Raw genomic sequence first — 21594 nt, forward strand, 5'->3', positions numbered from 1 at the left:
GATCTTGTGAACGAATTACGCAGTTAAAATCTCCCACTAGTATAGTGTCTAGTGTGTGGGATGTCAACTCGGGCCCTACAACTGTTGAAAAAAAATCTTCTCTTTCCCGTCTGTTTTGGCTTCCTGACGGAGCATACACATTACAGAGAAACACTGAGCCTAATTTGGCACTTATTTGTCTGCCCGTGGGATGGGGCACTACATTACGTAAATCCAAGTGGGCCTACATGCTATGGCAGTCCCTTGTGCAAAGGGAGTATAATTGTTGTATACTTTAAACATGCTCAGTACAGAAAAATCGTCTATGGCGACCTCTTGTAAGAGGGCCACATCAATAGACGATTTAATGAGAAAGTCATTGAGAGCAATTTTTTTGGTCTTACTTTGCATTTGATTCAAATTAATAGATGCCAAGGTAAATGTTTGCATGATTATAACTGTCCACAAAAGAAAACTAAACTTACTTACATTCTTCAACATTACTGATCTCTAATTTCTGCTTATAATGCATTAACAATGCTTTCCACTAAATAAATCTGGGGAAAGTTTGTTACTCGTCGAAGGTTTCTCTTTAGTTACATTTGCTGAATTACTTGTTAAACTAACCTTTGAAACATCTTGGTTTGGGGTACCAGGTTCTACTCTAAATTCGTTATGAACTATTGTGGAACTTACGCATTCATTATTTTTCTTCTTCTTTCTACGATGCACCATGGACTCTTCCGCCACTGACCGTAACCTTGATACAGATCTTGACCGTGATTTCCTAGGAGAGGTAACGACGGGGAATTCTGCCTCCGCGAACAAAGCACTTGGGGGTGGGGGCGGGGGTATGTGATGCATCTCCTCTGAAGTGGTCAATGTTGGCTGCTCCATCTCTTTCCTTCCTGTTGGTGCATTCGTCACACTAACTTCGTGTCTGGTTCCTGTCTCCTCGTCGGTGATTCTGGGGCTATCCGTGTTCCCTCCGTTGTTATCTCCTGACGCAGGGACTTCCGCACCTGATGGAGCTGAATCTCTTGGTTTAGTCCGTACGGGTAGCACAGTTGGTACATATACCATCGGGACATTCTCAGCGGGTATATTAACCGGCCCCCTGCGGGGCTGGTTCCCAGAGGATCGACGCTTAGGACACTGAGCCACTACGTGACCCTCTTCGGAACACGCGATGCAGGTACGAACCTGCCCAGGGTATGTTACCCAATAGGAGTCTCCATTCATGATTACATATGAGGGTATGGGTTTACGTAGTATCATTTTGATCAAGACACGTCCAGTTCGAGTAGGGTACATGTGATCTGCAGAGTATGACTCGTCTTCGATTTTCAACACTTCCCCATAAGACCTCATGACACGACTTATCACTTCTGCACTTAATTCAATTGGGACTACATGGATTCTGACAATTACATGTCGCTGGTGGGCCCATTCTACTTCAACTTTATGATCACCATCTACGTCACTATAAATTACCTCAGCACCAAAATCATTTAGTAACCGTTTTCCTACCACTTTTGTCGCAAATTTCACGTACAATAACTTACGAAAGTAATCTATTTCAAAACTGAACACTTGGTTCGTAGGCACTTGGTAGACATCATGAAACCATCGATGAAAATCCAATGACGTAGGTCGCGTTTTGACATCACTGAAAACAAATTTCAAGGTGTTTTCTCTTTGTGTATTCATCGTGAACTATTTCATCGTATCTTCACTGGCTCACGGTAATTGTAGCCAAAACCTCGCTTGCACTCCAAAGGAAAAACAAAAACTAACACAACACTAGCAAACCGTATACGGCCCTAGCTAACTCGGACAGTTCGATCACTAAGCCTTCTCACGCGAAGAGCGGAGCTCGCTACGAACTGATTCCTGCACGAGTTGCAGGCAGACTTAACACTCCATCAATAACACCATGTTTTCTTTTTTCCAGTCAGTCTGTTTCCTTCCTCAACACCTGAAGACGAAAATGCATCTTAATTTCTCTCATAATTGTTTCATTGCTGTTAATAGAAACCACGTATGTCAAAAATAGACGCATTCTTTCTGTGAAAAGTCCCATGTTTCGCACATCGTGCTTCTTCATTTACTGTTATTTGGACATTCACTTGGAAGTTAAAACTTAGCTTTGTGTGTTTGTTTTCACGTGCATGTGTGTGAGAAGAGTGGTGTGCACGTGTGTTCGATGTTTTTCTGGGTATTATTTTCGTTCAAAGCAAATATAATTGCAAAATATGGAATTTACTGTAATGCAAGGAGTGAAAATATAAACCCAGTTCGTCAGGTTCGTTCCCAAACAACATTAAATAATGGAAAGTAACGTGGACCGAGTATTATTCCATGTCGAGAACACGAGACATTACGATCGACAATCTTCATCTCGTATTTCTCTTTGGCATCACTACTCAATTTACAGAGATGTATACCCGTGACTGGTATACAAGCCGCAGAATAGCAATGTTGGTTGGGTTGTCTAGTCACAAGGCGCTTGGTGGTCAGACATGGATGACTTGCTTCACTGCTTCTTCAATAGGGTCGTTACAACCCAGAAGTGTCCGTGACTGTACGTACCTAGGTAGCAAATTAAATTATGTAAATATGCATATAAATAGTGTTTGTGAATGGGCTTATAAAACCCATGATTTGAATATTTAACACAAATTGTTACACAACTTAAGATAAAGAGAGAAAATCCAACCTTATCAAACCAAATAACATGCTCCAGCCGTTGGACCGATTCAATTATTGTTCCACGAGACACATTACAGACCAGAAATTCTTAAGCTCAGGGCGATTATATAATACGATTACTCTTTCAAAGAAAACACCCCTTCCATTTTCTTGGGGGTAAATATAATTATTTTAGTAACCCATAACAAAAATTACGTGGATTTTTTCTTCAGTGCAAATTCAACTTGATAAAGTAAATTTTTCCTGTAACAAGAAGTTAGAAATGCGGAATCGATATATTTTTGTTCCAAATAATGCATCTGGTTTAGACTAAGCAGTATATTAACATTAAGCATTATATTTTAAGAAGTAATATTATCGATAATATAGTTCATGTCTTGTAATGCATCTATAGTATAAAACTTCACATTCACCCCAATAAAGCGCCAAACACGCACTTTTAGAACAGATTAATGCGAGCGAAGCGAGCAAGAAAATTTTTACATCCTGCAAAGAAATGTTAATATAGAGGATCTTATTTGACACGTTCGGGGTTGAAAACGTGTGGATACCATATTGCCAAATACAGTCTCCAAAATTTAATGTTCGAACTCTCTCTCCACTACAGAAATCTCTTGACAATCTAAGATTTAACACTTTATCAAGATCTTCCTATCTCCCTCTTTAAATTTTATACTCCATCTTACCACCAAAATTTCCATGCAAATTTTAGACTTACTGTTGCTATTGAAGAGTGGATCTTGTCTCCTTCAAAAAAATTAATTCTCAGTCTCCACAGCAGAATTTTCGCAACATTCTATGACAACAGTAATACGCAAGAATTGACTAACCCCCTCAATTTAATGCTCAATCCCCCTCTAAATAAAATACCCGCCATTCCAAGACCTAGAGTTGGATACTGTCCCCCCACAACGTTTAATTCAGAATCTCCCCTCCAAAACCCACGTATCAATTAAGATCTAATATGTGAGAGTTTGATATTTCTCCCCCACCCCATCTTCGATAATACCCTTAAACACTTTCTTTTCTTCATCTAATGGATTAAATATGGTGCATTTAAGGTGTAAAGTTTTTATAAATGTTGAATTTTATATTATTTGAAGGGGGAACCCCTCCCCCCCAAATCTCGATGGCGCAGTCTGCGCCAAAATCCTCCCTTGTGGACACCCCTGCAATAGCCTATCAGAAAGTCAAGGGATGCTTGTGCACCCCTTCATTTTCTTCCGCACCCCTTTTTTTCAACATCTATGTTCAAGGGAAAACACTGACTCTTAAAGGGGTTCTAAAGCCATGTTAAAGCATAGGCCCAAATTTCAATGGATGAGCGTACAACTAATATAGATTCGGTAAGGAAGAAATTTTCCGATATAAAAGATTGTTTTATTCACTAGAACATGTGAACCTTATAATTTTGTTACGATTAATGATATTTAAGTAAATAACAGAAAATAAAAGGTCTCCGTCATTGTTATCGAAAATTACCACAAAATTGCCTTTAGTACGGCCTTAAAATGATAGAATATATTGCAATGGTTCGAAAAGTGTGTTTTTACAGGCAAGGAGAATTTTCTTTTCTTTTTTACTGCATAGTTCAATAAGACTGCAACATGTTTCTGAATATTCACTTTCTACAGATGTCATCATGGACGTTCAAGAGGGGGTAAGAGGGGTTACGGCCCTCCCTGGACAATGATTGTATATTTAAAATTATATATTTCACACATAATTTCATTTCGCAGTAATTTACGTATAAGGGCGTTGGAGTTTGCCCTGCCCCTCCACTCCCTGTGGAAAAAAAACATCCTCCGGTCGTCCATGCACGTCATTGGCAATTAATTGGTCTTCCTTGAACAAGCTGTTCCTTTCAAATTCCCAAACATGTCGTTGTTGTGCTAAACTCAAGCGAAAATGAAGCAAATCTCTAGTATTCTTCATTTTTATTGGTATATTATCGTAGATGTCAACCAAAAGTTTATTGGTATTTTATTTAAAGGCGAAAACATGCTTTCCATACCAAAAAGCGAAAACGATCTTACGCAAATATTTTGAAAACAATCACCGAAATTGAACTTATCATATTTACTTTTCCATTTCATAAGCTACGACAACCAAAGTGACGTGTGTTAATTCCACATATAAATTTCTCTTCCATTGATGTATTCTTCTTCGATGTTTTTTATTAAATGATTGATTGATTGAGTTGGTTTTTAAGTCCACTTTATGCACAATAAGGCTAATCGGGACTGGACCTACAGTTTTAAGTGGGATCCGAACCACCGGGAATCGAACCCGGAACCCCTTGATTACAAGACGACGACGGTACCACTGCGCCATCGGGGAGGCACTTTTTATTGAATTAATAACAATATTTTTATCGTACCATAGGGCTTGCTATTGGTCGAAACTCTAAGATATGGCATAGCTGTTTGTAAAAAAAAAAAAATCTCTCTACCTGGAACTGGTGAGGCGGAGGAAAGTCAGCTTTCCTCCCAGCCTTGCCCGCTTGATCGCACCAAGGGACGAGAAGTGCGTCAAAAAAGAAGTATGGCATATGAACTGTAGCTTCAACAAGACAATAAATATTGTGTTTTGAAAATAATTAGAGGACTGATTGATCTATCTCTGCTAGACTAGCTACTCCTCAGTGCACGTCACTGGTAAAGGTGGTAGAATAGCCTACGGCTGAACCTCGCCCGCTAAATGAAGGAATTATTATTATTATAATTGGGGGCTGGCGGAGTGGCTGACTAGCGGCACCCGCCCCCTGCTCCTCCTCTGGCGACGTCACTGCCTATATGCTTCAACTTCAGGCATTGAGTTCAATGGCTTCAAGCATAGCTTCAAGAGAAATACCGAAATGTCGTTATCTTCAATTTGTTTTAAAATACAGAACAGGAAGAGGAGCCCTTTTTGAAAATAACCGAGCTTCGCCGGTACTTTCGAAATTCGAAATGAACGAAGAGATGAAGAGAAGTTGTCTGCATGGAATGTGAATGGGAGCCTTGCGTGGACTTGAGTGAAGAAGAAAAGCTTTCACTTAGCTCCTTGTTATGATCAATCAGTGGAACCAATCTGTCTACTGTAGAAGCAGAGGCGCGGTTCTTATTATCCTGTTATCTCTCGGTATTCGGGGCGGGGTGAGCAGAGCTTCAGCAAGTGGGCAGTGCCGGATGCATGCGTAAGAGTCGGCACGGTGGTTTCAAATATGGCGTCTTTCAAATATACTCATGCCCTCGTGTGTAGAATCCCCCTTTCCTTTCGGACAAGAGGAGAAATTGAACTGGAGGAGGCCCGACGCCAACACGAAGCTTACGTACGTGTGCTCCGGGAATTAGGACTTGATGTGATTGAGTTGCCTCCAGACGAAACGTTGCCAGAGTGTGTGTTTGTGGAAGACACTGCAGTTGTATGCAACGGAATTGCTCTCATAACTCGTCCCGGTAACCCAGCAAGGATTAAGGAGGTATATTTTCATTTCCTATGCGAATGTTACATAACTGTAACAAAAGGGGTTGTCTCCCATTGTGTGGATATGAGGTCTGTGAGAAACATTTTAAATTTTTGTAGAATTTTTACCATGTTTACATGTTAGAGCGTTTTCTATTCCCAGCACAATAAAAAAAAACAACACATTTTCAAGCTCTCTTTGAAAGTTCTAATTCAATAGAATCAACTTTCTGGATCTGGACTTACATAATATTGAATTATCTGAAAAACATAAAACATCTGATTGATTCATTACATTTGTCTCAAGTTTGATTCAACACGTCAGTGACATTTAGCAAATATGGGCCCAAGTTCCTTTTGTTTTATGACCTACGAATGCAATTGTAACATAGTTAGATTTCGATTTACTTCTGTTAACACATACTCCTGAGTTTTAGCGATTACGTAAGATTTTTTCCATATACTATGCTTTCGTAGTTAGTTTAGACAGGTCAGGTTTGGTTTTCTTAGCATTAAAATAAAGTCTCTAAATGCATTCTATTAAGGTTCCGATTTACTTCTACCAGTAGCATGCAGTGACCATTTAGATAGCCAAAGCACTGAATATATAATTTTTAAATAAACAATAGTACATCAAGGAGCAGGCTTGCCTTGATAAAAACATCGCACACCACTGCTTTGCGGCATTTTAGTCTTTCACGGTCTTCACAAAAAATACCTCTCGACACTTTCGGGGAATCTAATTATCCTGGGAATTATGCAAAATTTGAATTGCATACCGAAGCAGTGCTTCAGTAACTTACCTTGTATGCACACCACTGACTTCTACATTAATTCCTACTAGTCTACGGTACTTGCAGTCGCTTGTCAACAGAAAATACATTGTCCATGGGAAGCGCACATGCTTATGTAAGGTTATTTCTAAATTGTTTTTTCAACATAAACATTTTTTTTCGAAATCCAAACAGTGCTTATTACTTTAAGGAAGGTTCAAATTTCGTGTGATAATGATTGCCAAAATTTAACGATAATTAGCCTTCCTGCTTGGAGAATTTGAAAAAAAAATCATAAAAAACTTACCCAAATATGTGTTACACTACCAAAATAATGGTAAAAAAATTTAGATTATTTTTTACCATTAGAACAGGGGTGAAGTTATTGGTTTAAGTTCATTGTGCACTCAGATGGATGAATTCTACCAGATCTATAATTCAAAATGGAATCCAACTACTGTGCAGCTGGAATCCAACTACTGTGCAGCAGCATGCCTCCATTGTGAATTTAATATGGAAACCCGTCACTACAATGTGGTAGTGTTAGACACCGCAGTATTGGGGAGCACCCAGATGCAATTGGTTAACCCAGCGTTAGTCGACCTATGTCAGAGTAATGCCGATGGTAAACATGTTAGCACAGCATTAACACCACGATTTTTTATTTTTTTGGTTCTCAATATCATTTATGATCATTATGTGAATATTCCACCCAGTGTACTGTGGCCCATGAACATTTCTTTGAGTTTGATTGCCATTTTTGATGGCTGATACTTCACTGTTGCTGTCATGATCACTTATGCCAGGCTGCTTGCTCCACATCACAATCTTCTGAATAAAGAATATTGTACTGCTTCTCACCTACACTTTCATAGTCTGTATCATCCATTAACCATTGCAATATATGAGTATTGTCCATCGTGGAAAAAAGAAAGTCCTGTGGTTAGTTGACATGAGCGTCATGCTAACATCTGGCAATTTGTTGACAGGATCATGGCACAGCTCCTAATAATAAAAGAGAATGCTCCACCCTATAATATTTCCCCATCCATAAAAAGACAAAAGACAGCTAGACTGAGTCTTAAAGAGCTTTAATATTTTACAACAGATACATGAGGAGATAAATTTCAATGTTAGCGCAGCGCTAACATGTTGACCAACAGCAGGTTAAGTTGTATGCCAAAGTAAAAGTTCAGATTGAGCAATTTGATATTGTTGTGAGATAATGATTCAACATGAATCAAATTCTATACATGCCTGTCAAATTTTTTGTTTGTGTCATTCTTATGTACTTACATCATTGGTAGGTGGGCCGGGTTTTGCTACTTTCAGTATTGTAAATGTTATTTTGCAACAACAATGTATCCTGTACTATTATTATATTTGTATGACACTGTCTGTTGCAACTTGAGGTTGTTTAATGACAGTAAAGCATTCTATTCTAAGTGGGTTAGGTTTGTTGCCGTAATATTTTAGTCCTTTCCTTTCTATCAGCTTGTTTTCCATAAACGTTGCAGATAGCAGTGACTTATGAGTATTGTCACTCGTGTATTCTGGTTTTCACAATGTAATGCTCATTATATTTTCTGTCACTTGAAGACACATTATTTTTCTACAACTTCTAGTCCATTTCCACAGTCATTTCTAGTGTTCTAGATCAGGGCATGAAATTTCAAGTTTGAAGTCAGTCGCCGGACTAAAAACTTTGGTCGCCACTATTTTATATTGATAAATAATAAAAATATGAGCAATTATTAAAAAGTCAGGAATTAATGTTTGTGTAGCACTGTCGTTCTGCACTGAAGTACCACTTATCAATCGCAGCTGTTGGGTCAAACTCTGACAGGGAGGAGGGGGGGGGGTTCGTTTACGAAAACTCTGAGCAAACCATCCAGTGTCTCAGTCTTCAGAGAGTTCCTGTAAGTAGTCTTGAGTCTGTTGTGACAGTTGAAACCTCCCTCACATGAGGCTGTGCTCATTGGTAGAACAGCACAAAATGTCAAAATCTGGAGCAAATTGGGGAATCTTCCTGAACACTCCACACTGTGGATCGGCACTGTGGATCTTGTCCAGCGTCTGATTCAAAGCTGGAGAAGGAAACAAAAGTTTGTATTCTGTCCACTCTGCTGACAAAACATCCATTTTCTCATTATAAAGGCTCGGGTTCAAGTATATGTAGAGCTTCTTTATTTCTTCTATCCCAAACTGAAGAATATTTTCTTTGGGAGGCCAACCCAAGGTGTCGAAAACATGCAGAGATGCAATCGTATCTGTTGACATAGACGGCAATGTTTCTGTGATGTACACCTTCGCATTGTTAATTAAGTTTCCTTTAACAGTCTGAAACTCTTGCACATCCCTGATACATGGTCCAAGAAATCTTGTTCGCTTGGTCCAACATTAGATTCCAGGTCAGCCAAAACTGAAATACAGTGTTCAATTCTTATTTTCAGAGATGAAATCAAAAGATTCTTATTTTGTAGTGCCACGCTTAAAGGGTTCAATTGCCAGTAGAAATCCAAAAGGAAGTACAGAAGCTTAACAAATTTAAATTGCTTCAAACTTTTCACAAATCCTTAGCTTTAGCGCGATCATTGTCTCTTCTATGGGCCACCTGTTCAAGATGGGTCACAACAGCTTTCCATGATTGCAAGAGAGCTCTTATTGCACGTTCTTTGCTGGCTAACCACCTAATAGTGTGGATATCACTCAGTTTTAGAATTTCTTCTCTAACTTCTGCCGTTTCTCTCAAGAGGTGAAGTCTTGAAGCGTGTTTGACACACATTTGAAACAACAAAATTTTAGTCGCCAGCCCAAAACTTTTGGTCGCCAGTGGCGACCTGGCGACCGGAAATTTCGCACCCTGTTCTAGATGCATTTCTTATCCTATGATCATCATCATCCGTAGCCGTTTCCTGCCTCTGGCTAGATCGGCATAGATGTCAAGCCTCTCCATTTTCTTCTAGTCTTCCACCACTCCTCTCTTCCCATGATGTTCCAATCTTGTCCTCTTCTCCTAACACTCTCCACTATCTCATCTTTCCACCGACATTTTGGTCTCTCCGTTGCCCTTATTCCCACTCCTTGTGCATTGTAAGCTCTTCCTGGTAGTCTTTCTGCATCCATCCTCTTCATGTGCCCAAACCCTAATATGTGATTGATCTATTCTGTCCTGGAGCTTCACCACCCCCATCCTGTACTGTATGTAAAAATCATTACAAAGTTGGAAATAAGACAACCATAGAAAGCAGGTTTCACATTTATCCACCCAGTGGAACACATTTTAGTTAACATTATTAGGTAAGTTGTATGGCATTTAGTTCCCTCATTTTTACATTTAATTACAGGTAGCGTTCAATTTATTAATTTTTTTGATTTAATTATAGGTAGAAACGATCAGAGCAGTTCTAAAGAAGGAGTTGGATCTCCCTATTGTTGAAATAAGTGACGAAAATGCCAAATTGGATGGTGGGGATGTCCTGTTTACAGGTATGTTTTGGTGCATGACCTACAGTAGTTGTAGCATTTGTGGCGAAGAGTTAATTTTCAAAGCAGCGTGCTACCACTAAATCTTAATAAGGATTGTAAGAGTCTATACAGTCACAGATGCTTCTGGATTGGAACAACTCAATCGACAATCAATCAGTGGCATCTCGTCCCTTGGGGCTTCCGGGGCTTAGCCCCTAAAGAAAAACGAACGTATTCACATAATTATCAATCACCATAATGCATAACTATCACACAGTCTTTTAAAAGGCGATTGTTACCCACGTAAATTCATCGTCTGTTGCAATGGATACGACAGCGCTCCTAGCGGCAATTGATGTCAATTATCGTGTTCCGGGGCACGTCGCAAAGGAAGGCGTGGCCTACACCCACCTACGCTACAGTGAAGGTCACATGCTAGCAGAGAGAGGAGGGGAAAGTCCAATGGATTTGAGTGCTGATTCGGGGCTAGCTCCGTTGCGTCGCGTTCGATCTCGCGTGTTGTTCTGTAGTGTTTTGGTGGCTTTAATTCGCTATGTTTGAGTGAGTTTGGCAGGGTTGATGTTCGAACACAAATTGATGAAGGACATAAGCTGTCAATTACAAGACACAATGAATTTGTCCGGAAAAATAGGCATATATTAAATAGAATTATCGATTGCTTAAAATTCTGTGGTCGACATGAACTTGCTCTACGAGGACATAATGAAAGAGAACAATCTTTAAACAGAGGCATCTTCCCCGATTTATTATCCCTTCATAGAAGAGAGAACTTCGTGTTCTTTATTGTAATGAAGAGTTGAAAAACATAAACTCTATCAGTAGATTGCATTTATTTTTTATTTAAAATTATTTAGAGGGGTACCTTTTCAGAAACAGTAAAAATGACAAACATAGTTTTAATAACTCCAGTGGCAACAGCTGAATATGAACGATGTTTCAGCACATTGAAGCGTATTAAAACCTGCTTAAGAAATGCAATGGGACAAGACAGACCAAATGCCTTGGCACTTACTTACAATAGAGAAAGAATACATTTCAAACATAGAGGGCTTCAACGAAAAAGTAATAACAAAATTTGCTGAGCAGAAGAACAGGAGTCAAAGTTCGTAGAAAGGTATGTTTCACAACAATACCTGTTTCTTTTGTAATCATGTGAATTGTCATTATATTTTAAATTCTTTAAAAATAATAAGTCCAGTCTTGTAGTTTAGAAGAAGATAAATACCCGTTTTTTTGTAATTCATGTAATTTGTCATTACATTTTAAATTCTTTCAAGAAAGTAAGTCCAGTTTTGTAGTCTAGAAGAAAAAAATACCTTTTTTTTGTAATTCATGTGAATTGTCATTATATTTTAAATTCTTTAAAAAATTAGCCCCGGCCAAATCTGAGGCCACGAGACGCCACTGCAATCAATGGTATCATTTCAACCCAGATGTGTTCGTGACTGTGCTAATATGTGCTTGTGCCATAGACACAGACTTTTGAGTGACAATGCCCCTTCTGTTCCCCAAAATTATTCTATAACATGGTAAATACACCATAAATGGTACCCAACATCTGTCAGCCTCACTTAACTTTCAGTGTTTGGAAAATATAACTGTTTTAGCTACAGTTACTTATTTAGTTATAGTTTAAAAGTAATTGTATGTCACCTTTTACAATTAATTTTTTCAGATATAACTTAATATAACATGTTTCATGCATGAGCATTTATTTTCAAGATGATAACCTAAATTAAAATATTAATTTGCATTAACGTATACATTAGATAAAATTCAATGTAATCTTCATACTATTTGATAAAAATGGTTTCAACAATTGTATATATATACACAGTGCTCAAAAAATTTTCTTTAAAGCTAGGCACCAGCTCTGAAAATCAGGCGCAAGGAAACCACCTACTTGGAATTGTGCATACTACGTACTGTATGTTTCAAAAGTTGCACAATCCAAACTTTGAAAATATATATCATGAAAATCGTAAGAGATATTTACACCGGGTTTTCTGCACTAAACTAATCCTGTAGGCTATCATTGGGTTCATAAATTTATGTTAGCATTTATCTAAATAAAAGCAATTACATTATTTTAAAAAAACATTGTTAATGTGCCGATAACATCTGAGAACTGATTTTCAGCAATAAATACCAACTTAAACAATGTGTTGGATCATTTGTTGGTGTTTGACTGGTTGTAGAACAGTTGCTTTGTGAGGTACAGCAGAAGCGAGGCATTTTTATTGGAAAACCTCTCTTGCACATGAGTGTAAGAATGAGTAGTAAAATACTCTTCATCAATGCACACGTACTGCTCCAATGAATACGCCATGCTTAATAAATTTTTAAAAAAACAGGCATAGTGGCGGTGAAAGTGAGCCAGGGGCAGCCTAGGATTCTCTGAAGAGTCCAATTTCGGCACAAAATCTTGATTTACGATTTTTCACGTAAATGTATAGCCAATACTTACGACACGTGTTGCATGCAACTATTGACATAATTTCGACCTGCTAGTGTTGACATATACAGATATATGTCCCAAAAATGGTACTTTTCACTCAACCCATACAATCGCCAGTCAAAAATTCATCAAATGTTGCACATGACCAATATTGGTTGCAAATGACACACTGACATGGCATCAATCATCAAATGTCTAATTATGACCCTTCAATAATTTCTTACATATTTTTCTTACTCAGATGTTCATTTCTGGAAAAATTTGAATGGTGCTTTCCGTCAGTTATTAATTTATATAATTTTCTGTACGGAGTGAACTGTTGATTTTAAGCATCGAAAAATATCTCAATGGATGAGGCTTTATAATGCCTGGTGTAAATATCTCGTACGGTTTTCATGATATACATTTCCAAAGTTTGGGTTGTGCGACAGAAAAAATCATTTGCTTAACTTATGCTGTACTGCAATTTGAACTTAGAATCATCAAAATTTCATACATATTACAGCAAAAGATCACAGTCGCCAGGCTGAAATTTTTAGTCGCCATGGCGACTGGCATTTTTCGAGCCCTGTATGTACATAAAAATTGAGCTTGGAGACAAAATATTCTTCTGTTTGAAAATGTGCAGAAAAATACTTGTTAATTGTATTACAGTTATACAGGGTAATTATAAATGATTCTTCAGGTTTAAAAGACTGCATCAAAAAATATATAACATACAATAAAAAATGATACATGAAAATAAACAAACTGTCCAAGTTTCAGACATACTTTCAGAAATGTTCAATGTGGCTTCCTTTCGTCACACAACATACATCTATACGATAGTCTAGTTCACCCCACACAGGCTCTAGCATATCCCTACTAATGGTCGTAAATTCAGTTGTAATGTGATCGTGCAGCTTAACCAAAGTTGTTGGGTAGTGGTGACACATACACTGTGTCACATGTCCCCAAAGCAAATGCACACTGTATGGTAACAACGGAAAAACACTTCTCATATTCCAAAACACAGAATCCTTTCTGCTGCATAGATGCCATTGTTGAAACTAGGTTTGTGCTGCCATCTGTTGGTAGATGCCAAGGTTACAAATAAGAAATTAAACTTTCATTTCATGATTAGCACACACATATTTTATTAATAGTTTTGGAAATATTTCGCTTTAAAACCCGATGAATCATTTATAATTACCCTGTACTTGAAAGCAGTAAAATGTTACTTCAAAATATTGATGCATTTAGAAGCAGACATACATTTGTAAATAGTTTTGGAGCCACCTTTATGCATTGAGTAAACTACCACAGTTGGATAAAATTCTCAGTTTGTCATGGAGACCTGGTTCAATTTCCAGGATAGGTGATATCGAGTAGGAATTTTTCTGCTAATGTCCCTGCAAAAGTGGCTCTGAGGTTCAGCCAGTTTCTCTAATGTCTCTAATAAAATGGGTTATTATGCTTTTTGCAGCAGTGGATTCATATTTCCTTTTTCAACTTTTGAAAAGTTGTGAATTTTCACTTTTTGAGAGTGAGGAATTATGGTAATTATTGCCAGTTACAGCCTGAATGGCATTATTGTAATTGAAGAATGTGACCATCATGCATTAATTCTCTTGGTAGGGTGGGAGTCATTCCTATGGCATCTATTCTTGTAATCTGTTTTTCGTCAAGAATTAAATTTTTAAAGTGCCCAGCTGCTCGAGATCCCAAAAAGTAAGTTGGGACCAGGATGGGAATTGTTTTTTTTCCCAATCCCGACTTTTCGGGATCCCGCACACCCCTAGTTGTGATGGATAAGAACAGTTCCTGAGTGCTATATTCCGCATCATCGGTTTTGTATGGTACGTCTTAGGTTTGCTAGTATTCCACAGTATGCCTACAATGTGAGTGTTTTCCCTGGCTCCATGACATCCACAAGAAGCACACCTTGTTGGTACCAGAAAACCGTTGGCATGACTTTTCATGCAGATTGAATTCACTTGAATTTTTCGCCTTTAGTGGTGAACGCACAACACCATTGCCGTACTTTTTTCTTTCCCCATTTCCTCGGAATTCACAATTCTCTGTGAATTTCGGCAGCACTATGACTTTGGCGTTAAGAAATTGAATCACAGATCGTACTTCTCAACTGGTGGAATTGTGTATTTGTGCTGCCATTTTAACGTGCTCGAAATAAAACTTGAAGTAAATTTTTCAAAATTCTTCCAAGTCGTCATCAACATCCTTTGCCGTTTCCTGTCTCTGGCTGGGTCAGCATAGAAGTCAACCCTCTCCATTTTCTTCTGGTCCTCCGGCACTCCTCTCTTTCCACGGTGTTCCAATCTTGTCCTCTTCTCCTACATTCTCCACTATCTGCTCTCTTTCCACTGACATCTTGGTCTCCCCTTTGGCGGCCTTACTCTCACTCCTTATGCATTGTAAGCTCTTACTGCCAGCTTTCAAGTAACAATGAAATGTTTAATTGTTGATTTGATTATGTTATTAATGCAAAATGTTACTAAACCAAAAGGAGGGGGACCCGTTATACCCTCCCCCTTTATGAAGCCATGGTTATTTAAACCTTGTGAGATAGTCACGATGATGCAATGGTGGTTTTTCGATGGAGCAGATACAAGTTAAAGCATGAGGACACTCACAATTGCTATAAAAACACACTACAAGAATAGATGCCACAAGAATGACTCCCACGTACCAGTGGAGGATTAACGCATGACCATCAGATATATGTAATCAAAGCATTGTTTTCGTTTCTTCAGGGCGGGAATTCTTTGTTGGGCTATCCGAGTGGACCAACGAAGCCGGAGCTCGAGCTGTGGCCGCTGCCTTCCCAGAGTTCCCCTGCACACCCATCAAGGTGAGACCACGCGTAACATCTCTCCATGAGTCATCCAATTCATGCATTCAGGTGAGACCATGACCTCATTTCCAAAAAAGACACCACACCAGGGTGGCTGCATGTTCTGGCACAGCCCGTTCATGGAGGTGGCATGTTTTTATGCCAGCCTGCGTCCGCTAGCATTTGCACACCAGCCACATCAAGGAATTGATTAAAAAAAAAGCAAGCATGCTCTTCATCAGTTTATTTTTGAACATTTCACACATTATGAAGTAGGCAGGCAGGAAGGCTTCAAGTTGTTGCTTTGTGAGTGAGGTAGTGTTTCGTTGCATGATGTATTTTTTTTGCGAAAATAAAGGTGAAAAAATAGGAGAGAAAGGTACAAGCATGGCATTGTTACTGTATTTGCAGGAAGAGTGTAAATTTGCACCATTTATTTTAATGAATAATACACTTTCTTTTTTTTGCTAAACTGTAACGACTTAATGAGCCTTTTTTTAAAAAACAAATACTTATTTACAATAGCTCATGCTTACCTTCCAGTTCAATCTCTTCCTTGAGAAGTGAACTTTATGATTCTATGTAGTTGTATTTTACGTGGCTGTTCAAATAAAGACCGGAGTTTTGCAATGCAAACATTTTTACCCCAATTACAACATTACACGTGCTTGTCCCCTTCAAAGCACTCTCCCATACTTGCAATGCAGTCCCATCATTTCTGCCACTGATCGGACACCTCCTGGAATGCATTTTTGGGAATAGCTCTCATCTGTGTTGTCGTGTTCTGCTGAATTTCGTCTACACTTACAAAATGATGCCCTTTCAAGTTTTTTTCAACTAGGAAAACAGAAAAATCTGCATAAACCAAGTCTGGCAAGTAAGTTGGGCAGGGCACGATGGTTATCACATGAGAAGTCAAAAAATGGCCAGCAAGCAGTGATGTGTGACTTGGCGCAATACCCAACTCTTTGTGTTTCAACAGGTAGGCATTTTCTGCGCACAGCATCCCTCAAAATTGCATGACATGACCTGATTCTGATGCCGATTTCCTCGGCAATCTCTCTGACAGTCAACGTCGATTTGTATGAATAATCGACCGAAGGACCAAACAGCATCGATGTGTTCATGTTTTTTTTTTTGTTGTCAAAGGTCGTCCCGATCTTGAATATTCTTGGATTGATGTTCTGCCCTCCTTGAATGCTGAAACCAGTCATGATACTGCAATCGACTCATACAGTCCTTCCCAAAGGCTTGCTGAAGCATTTTCCAAGTTTTACTTAAAGATTTCCCCAGTTTAAAGCAAAATTTCACTCAAACACACTGCTCCGTTTGGTCCTTCATCTTCACTGCTGTGAAGCAAACGCGACGAGAGATTACTGCACGTGTTTACTTTGGTGGCTCTAACCAGGCTACTGGTGAGCATAGTGTGATGCAGCATGCAACAGTGTGTTTCTGAAGGTTGCCGCTAGAGAATGCCACCTGCCGGAACTCGCTAAGAACAATGGTTCGTACCCCATGACAAAAGTCTGGTCTTTTTTTGAACAGACCATGTATGTTGATAAGCAAGTACATCACTTTTGAAGTTGATGTCCTTGGTATATGAAGGGAAATGAGAGTGATTACCATATCCCCCCCCCCCCATTTGGTTGCTCTCTATATAGTTTCCTGATGCTCCAGGAGTTTGGAATTTATCCTCCAGTGGGAAATTTGGCCTCACACTGGTTATACAGCTCTTCATACATAGCCATACCACATATTAACCTGAATACGTTTAACAGCAAAAGGAATTGTAAGTTTAATATAATACAGTTTATTCAAAAACAACTGGATTCTAGAAATTTGTGGAACCGCTGTTGTCTTACTTTTGAAACATTCCAGTGAAAGTGAAGGGAAGGTCTAAAGCAATTTACTGGATATGGGTCTGTGGATTGTATGTCTTGAGATAAAATAGTAGTTTTTATTTTCAGTTGAAACTGTGCTGTGCTCAAGCGGCTCTGGTGCACACCCAGCGTCATATAAAGTGGGTACCTGGAGTTAACTAACTAACCTAACCAGAAGTGTGCTGCTGTTCACATCACCCCCACCTTCGGCCATGATCAAAAAAGTGGGGGGCCCTATACACCTTCATGGTGTGGTGCCTTCTTTGGTCGAGGCATCCATGGAGCAGCGGCTATAGATCGGCCACAAGGAAAAGAACCTTCGGTCAATAGCATTCGCGCATCTTCCCTGCCATTCTCGGGTTGGGGTAGTGTTGCCAGGTCAGACTTAAAAACATCGCGAGATTGTTCCTTGGGAAACCAGATCTGCTAAAAAAAATTATACCTAATGATGTTCTCGGGGGTGGGAGTTGGGGAGGCAGTGGGGGACAAGGGCCAATTGCCCCCTAATCTTGGATGTCAGCAGATTTTTTCCATGGAAGGGCAAGCAAGGTATTTTTCTAGAGCGGTAAAGGAGGCATATTATTAAGTAATAAAGTCCAGTTTTTGGCATGTACTTACTTTCATCTCTAGCTTTCACCACATCATGTGGCTTCCTCAGGAGATGGACAAGACTGGTCATTTGCCATCCTAAAAACATCGCGAATCTTAAATGGGCATGCAGGATCATTAGATGAAGGATGGGAATTATTATTAGAAAAAACTACCAACAAAAAAGTGCAGTGTTTCTGTATGGAATCCTGAAAAAACAAATGACAGTCACATCACAATAACAAATGGTCAGACATCTTTGATGCAGACATCTTTACTTCCTGTCAGCGAGGCAGCCATATTGCATATGACAGTCAGTTGCCAGCAAGAGATGGAGTGGGAAGGAGTGACAGGACACTGCATTGTCGTTTATTTTTTATCCTCTTTTTACCTTTTTTAACTTACCTTCCTCATGTTTTAAACCTTGACTAGTCTTGTCCATCTTCTGAGGAAGCCACATGATGTGGTGATAGCAAGAGAGCAAAGTCAGTACATTTCAAAAACTGGACTTTATTATTTAGTGAAATGGTGGCATGTGGTGTAAGTTGTGCCTTATCGAGGCATATTACCCCGTAATAGTGTCCCCTCAAAAAACACCACTTGAGTTTGAAATCATCATGTCCTTCGTCCCCATTATAATAATTGATGTAAAAAAAATATACCTAGGTATATACTTTTAGGTTAAGATTCATTTACTGAGGGGTGGGGTGGTGGCCATTCTTGCACCTCCTTTCGGACGTCTATGCCCCTATATAATTTTATAGAAAAGTAAGTATTTTCAAGACGATGAAAGTTCCAAGCAACTGCGGGGAAGGTGGGGGTGCATAATTTCCTTTGTAATTGAACTATCTCTGTTCGTTCTTAGCAAATTTGTTGTTACTAACAGTGAAACATATTGGTGAATTATACAGTATGCCTTCCTCAATAATTGAAGGTAACAACACTTATGCTGGGGTGTCTCCTCCCCTCCCCATTTGCTAGAAAAAAATATATAAAATATATTGCCTATGCTACGAAGTCAGAGGTTCTGCCTAAAACGTGTAATTGTGTTTGTGCCATCTGATATGCCATTTCATCAGTTCCTCATTCATCCTTATTGTCGTACTTACCCGTAGAGGCACAAAAGCGATATAAAATAACCAAAATAGAAATAGATTTTGGTGTGGCATAAAGTACAACCATTTAAAGATAGAATATAATAGTAATAAAAAATAATAATAATAATAATGTCCCAGCACAATTGAGTAGCTTTTGGCATAATTTCACAGTTCTAACAGCACTTTTCATGGCTGATTGCAGTTCCGCGTGCTCTGCTCTACCTTTTTCCTCCATGCCCAAGTAAGATGAGCAGCAAACACTTTTCCTTAGCAAGCTCTTGGTGGTTCCATAGGTACAGTTTATTAAGAAAATTCCCGAGAAATCAATAGGCCTGGCAACACTGACTCGGGCTGTGATGAAGGCCTCCCCCCCCCCCCCCCCGCCCCTGCCATCCCCCACATCAGCGAGCGCAATGCAGTTCTACGTAAGCTCTTTTGCCTGTGGTTCCACTATAGCACAGCAGGAAGTATGATCGCATCTGGTACCAAACTGAATGCAACATCCATGTAACGAACCGCTAGCTGTGTAATGAGATAATCTCGTACAATTACATTGACAGTTTACAATTAAAATGAGCATGTACCTTGTTAGAAGAGGTGTTGGAAATGGTGTCCTCCTGCTTCCACACGTTTACAGCATATTTATAGGAAATTTTCACTAGCATGTATCAGTTCCTCTTCCGAAATATCTTCAATTTCTCTTCTGATATTTTCTTTCAGTTCTTCTAATGTGTGACTTCTGGTTTAAAAGCTTGGTAGCTCACCATGCAGACATCATGAAAATGTCTGTTTCTTGTGCAAAGTGCCAGACGAATTTTTGATCATACTTCAACATTGTCTAGTTTGTCATTAAGAACAGATCCTGATTACCTAAATTTGTTCACAAGTATCCGAACGCTGTCTCTGTGTGAAACAGGATCGTCGGGGAATTCTGCTGCAAAATGTATTCTAACTTCCTTACAACAATTTGTAATGACGTAAGAGTCTTACATAAAAATGCTTTGTTTCAAATTGTATGTATAGCATGGCATTATTAGACTGCAGAAAGGCACCAGTAATACGTAAACTGAAACAAAACAATCAAAAACACTTGTTAACACCTTAACACTTAACAAACACTTGCAAACTTGACGCCAGTTATCTGAAAACTGAAACACTGACGCGTCAAGTGGCAAGTTAGCGTACAACTGTGAGTCTAAATGCCAGCAGATGTGATCCCACTTCCCGCTGTGCTAACTGCCATTCCATGAAAGACACTACAGTGGAACCTTGATTTTACATTTTCAAGGGACCAAGCTAAAAAAACAACTCATTATGCAGCAAAATTTTAAACTGAGGAAAGTTTTATAATGTTTTGCTATGTTGGGACCATCAAGATTGAATGTATAATGTGGGAAAATGTTTTATTATCAGTTAATCGGTTTCTGAATAGCCCTCGTACATACCTGAACTTTTCCTGATGTACTGTGGGATAGTGTTGCCATAAGAATTTGTGGATCTACAATTAAATTTTGTTATGTCACAAGTAAAGTGTAGAAGAATTTCTGAAGCAAATTCTGCACATAATGAAATATTCAAGGTATTTGTATCCACATGGAAATCGTAGTCATTCTTTTCATTTGGTGTCATATGTTCCATTGTATTGATATAACCAGCCACAGAACTTAACTTAGCAGTAAAGAAAAGCACCCTGGCTGTAATTCCCTCTTCCCAATTCATGCCATTACAGTAGTTAGTGTACTCACCCTCTTGCAGTTCATCATTTGTACATTTGAGATTCCCCCTCAATTTCCTCTATGCCACTAGTAAATTTTTTCCAACCATTTCATCTCGCCCACCTTTGTAATGTGTATATTTTTAAAATTAATTCATACAGTTTGTTATGCTATTTCATACTACGTGTGTGCAAAAATCCAGCACTGAATTCTTGAAAATAAAGACTGGTGAGGAAAGAAGAAAATTTTATTTGTTTTATTTGCAGGGTTTCTTTTTTCCAAACTTTTTGAACTATTGGTATAGATTTAAATTGATTGACAAATTATTATAATACGTAATACACTGTGTATCAAAAAGAATCATCAGGTTTCAAAAGGCTATATTTAGGCAACCAACGAACATAGAACCTTGCAGTAAGTTGGAACATAAAGTTTTACTTAGAATAGGTTTTACTTTGAGCACCACCACACTGGCACCTGGATGTTTGTTCATTTTTTAACAATGAGTTTCCTCAACAATGGATCGGCCATAGGGAGCCGATTTGGCTTTATACCATTGTCAACCGAGGTCATCAGATCTCTGTCTGTGATTTTCTCTTGGGGTTTGGGAAAGAGTGGTTTGT

The 21594-nt window shown here is 38.8% G+C and overlaps 1 protein-coding gene across 2 annotated transcripts in view; it reads left to right on the plus strand.

Moving 5' to 3' along the window:
- The first annotated feature begins 5645 nt into the window (after positions 1-5645).
- Positions 5646-21594, plus strand: part of LOC145977807 (N(G),N(G)-dimethylarginine dimethylaminohydrolase 1) — a 32925-nt gene continuing 16976 nt past the window's right edge. Inside the window, exons 1-3 of one of the 2 annotated variants that reach the window (XM_083110109.1) lie at positions 5646-6154; positions 10298-10400; positions 15612-15760. In XM_083110109.1, coding sequence (XP_082966235.1) covers positions 5897-6154; positions 10298-10400; positions 15612-15760 — 510 coding nt within the window. In that variant the 5' untranslated portion in view covers positions 5646-5896. The remainder of the gene's footprint in view (positions 6155-10297; positions 10401-15611; positions 15761-21594) is intronic. The other variant, XM_083110110.1, reaches the window with a different exon arrangement.

This window comes from Lepisma saccharinum, chromosome 23 (assembly GCF_977018435.1).
Source record: "Lepisma saccharinum chromosome 23, izLepSacc3.1, whole genome shotgun sequence".
In the NCBI taxonomy this organism is placed as follows: Eukaryota; Metazoa; Arthropoda; class Insecta; order Zygentoma; family Lepismatidae; genus Lepisma; species Lepisma saccharinum.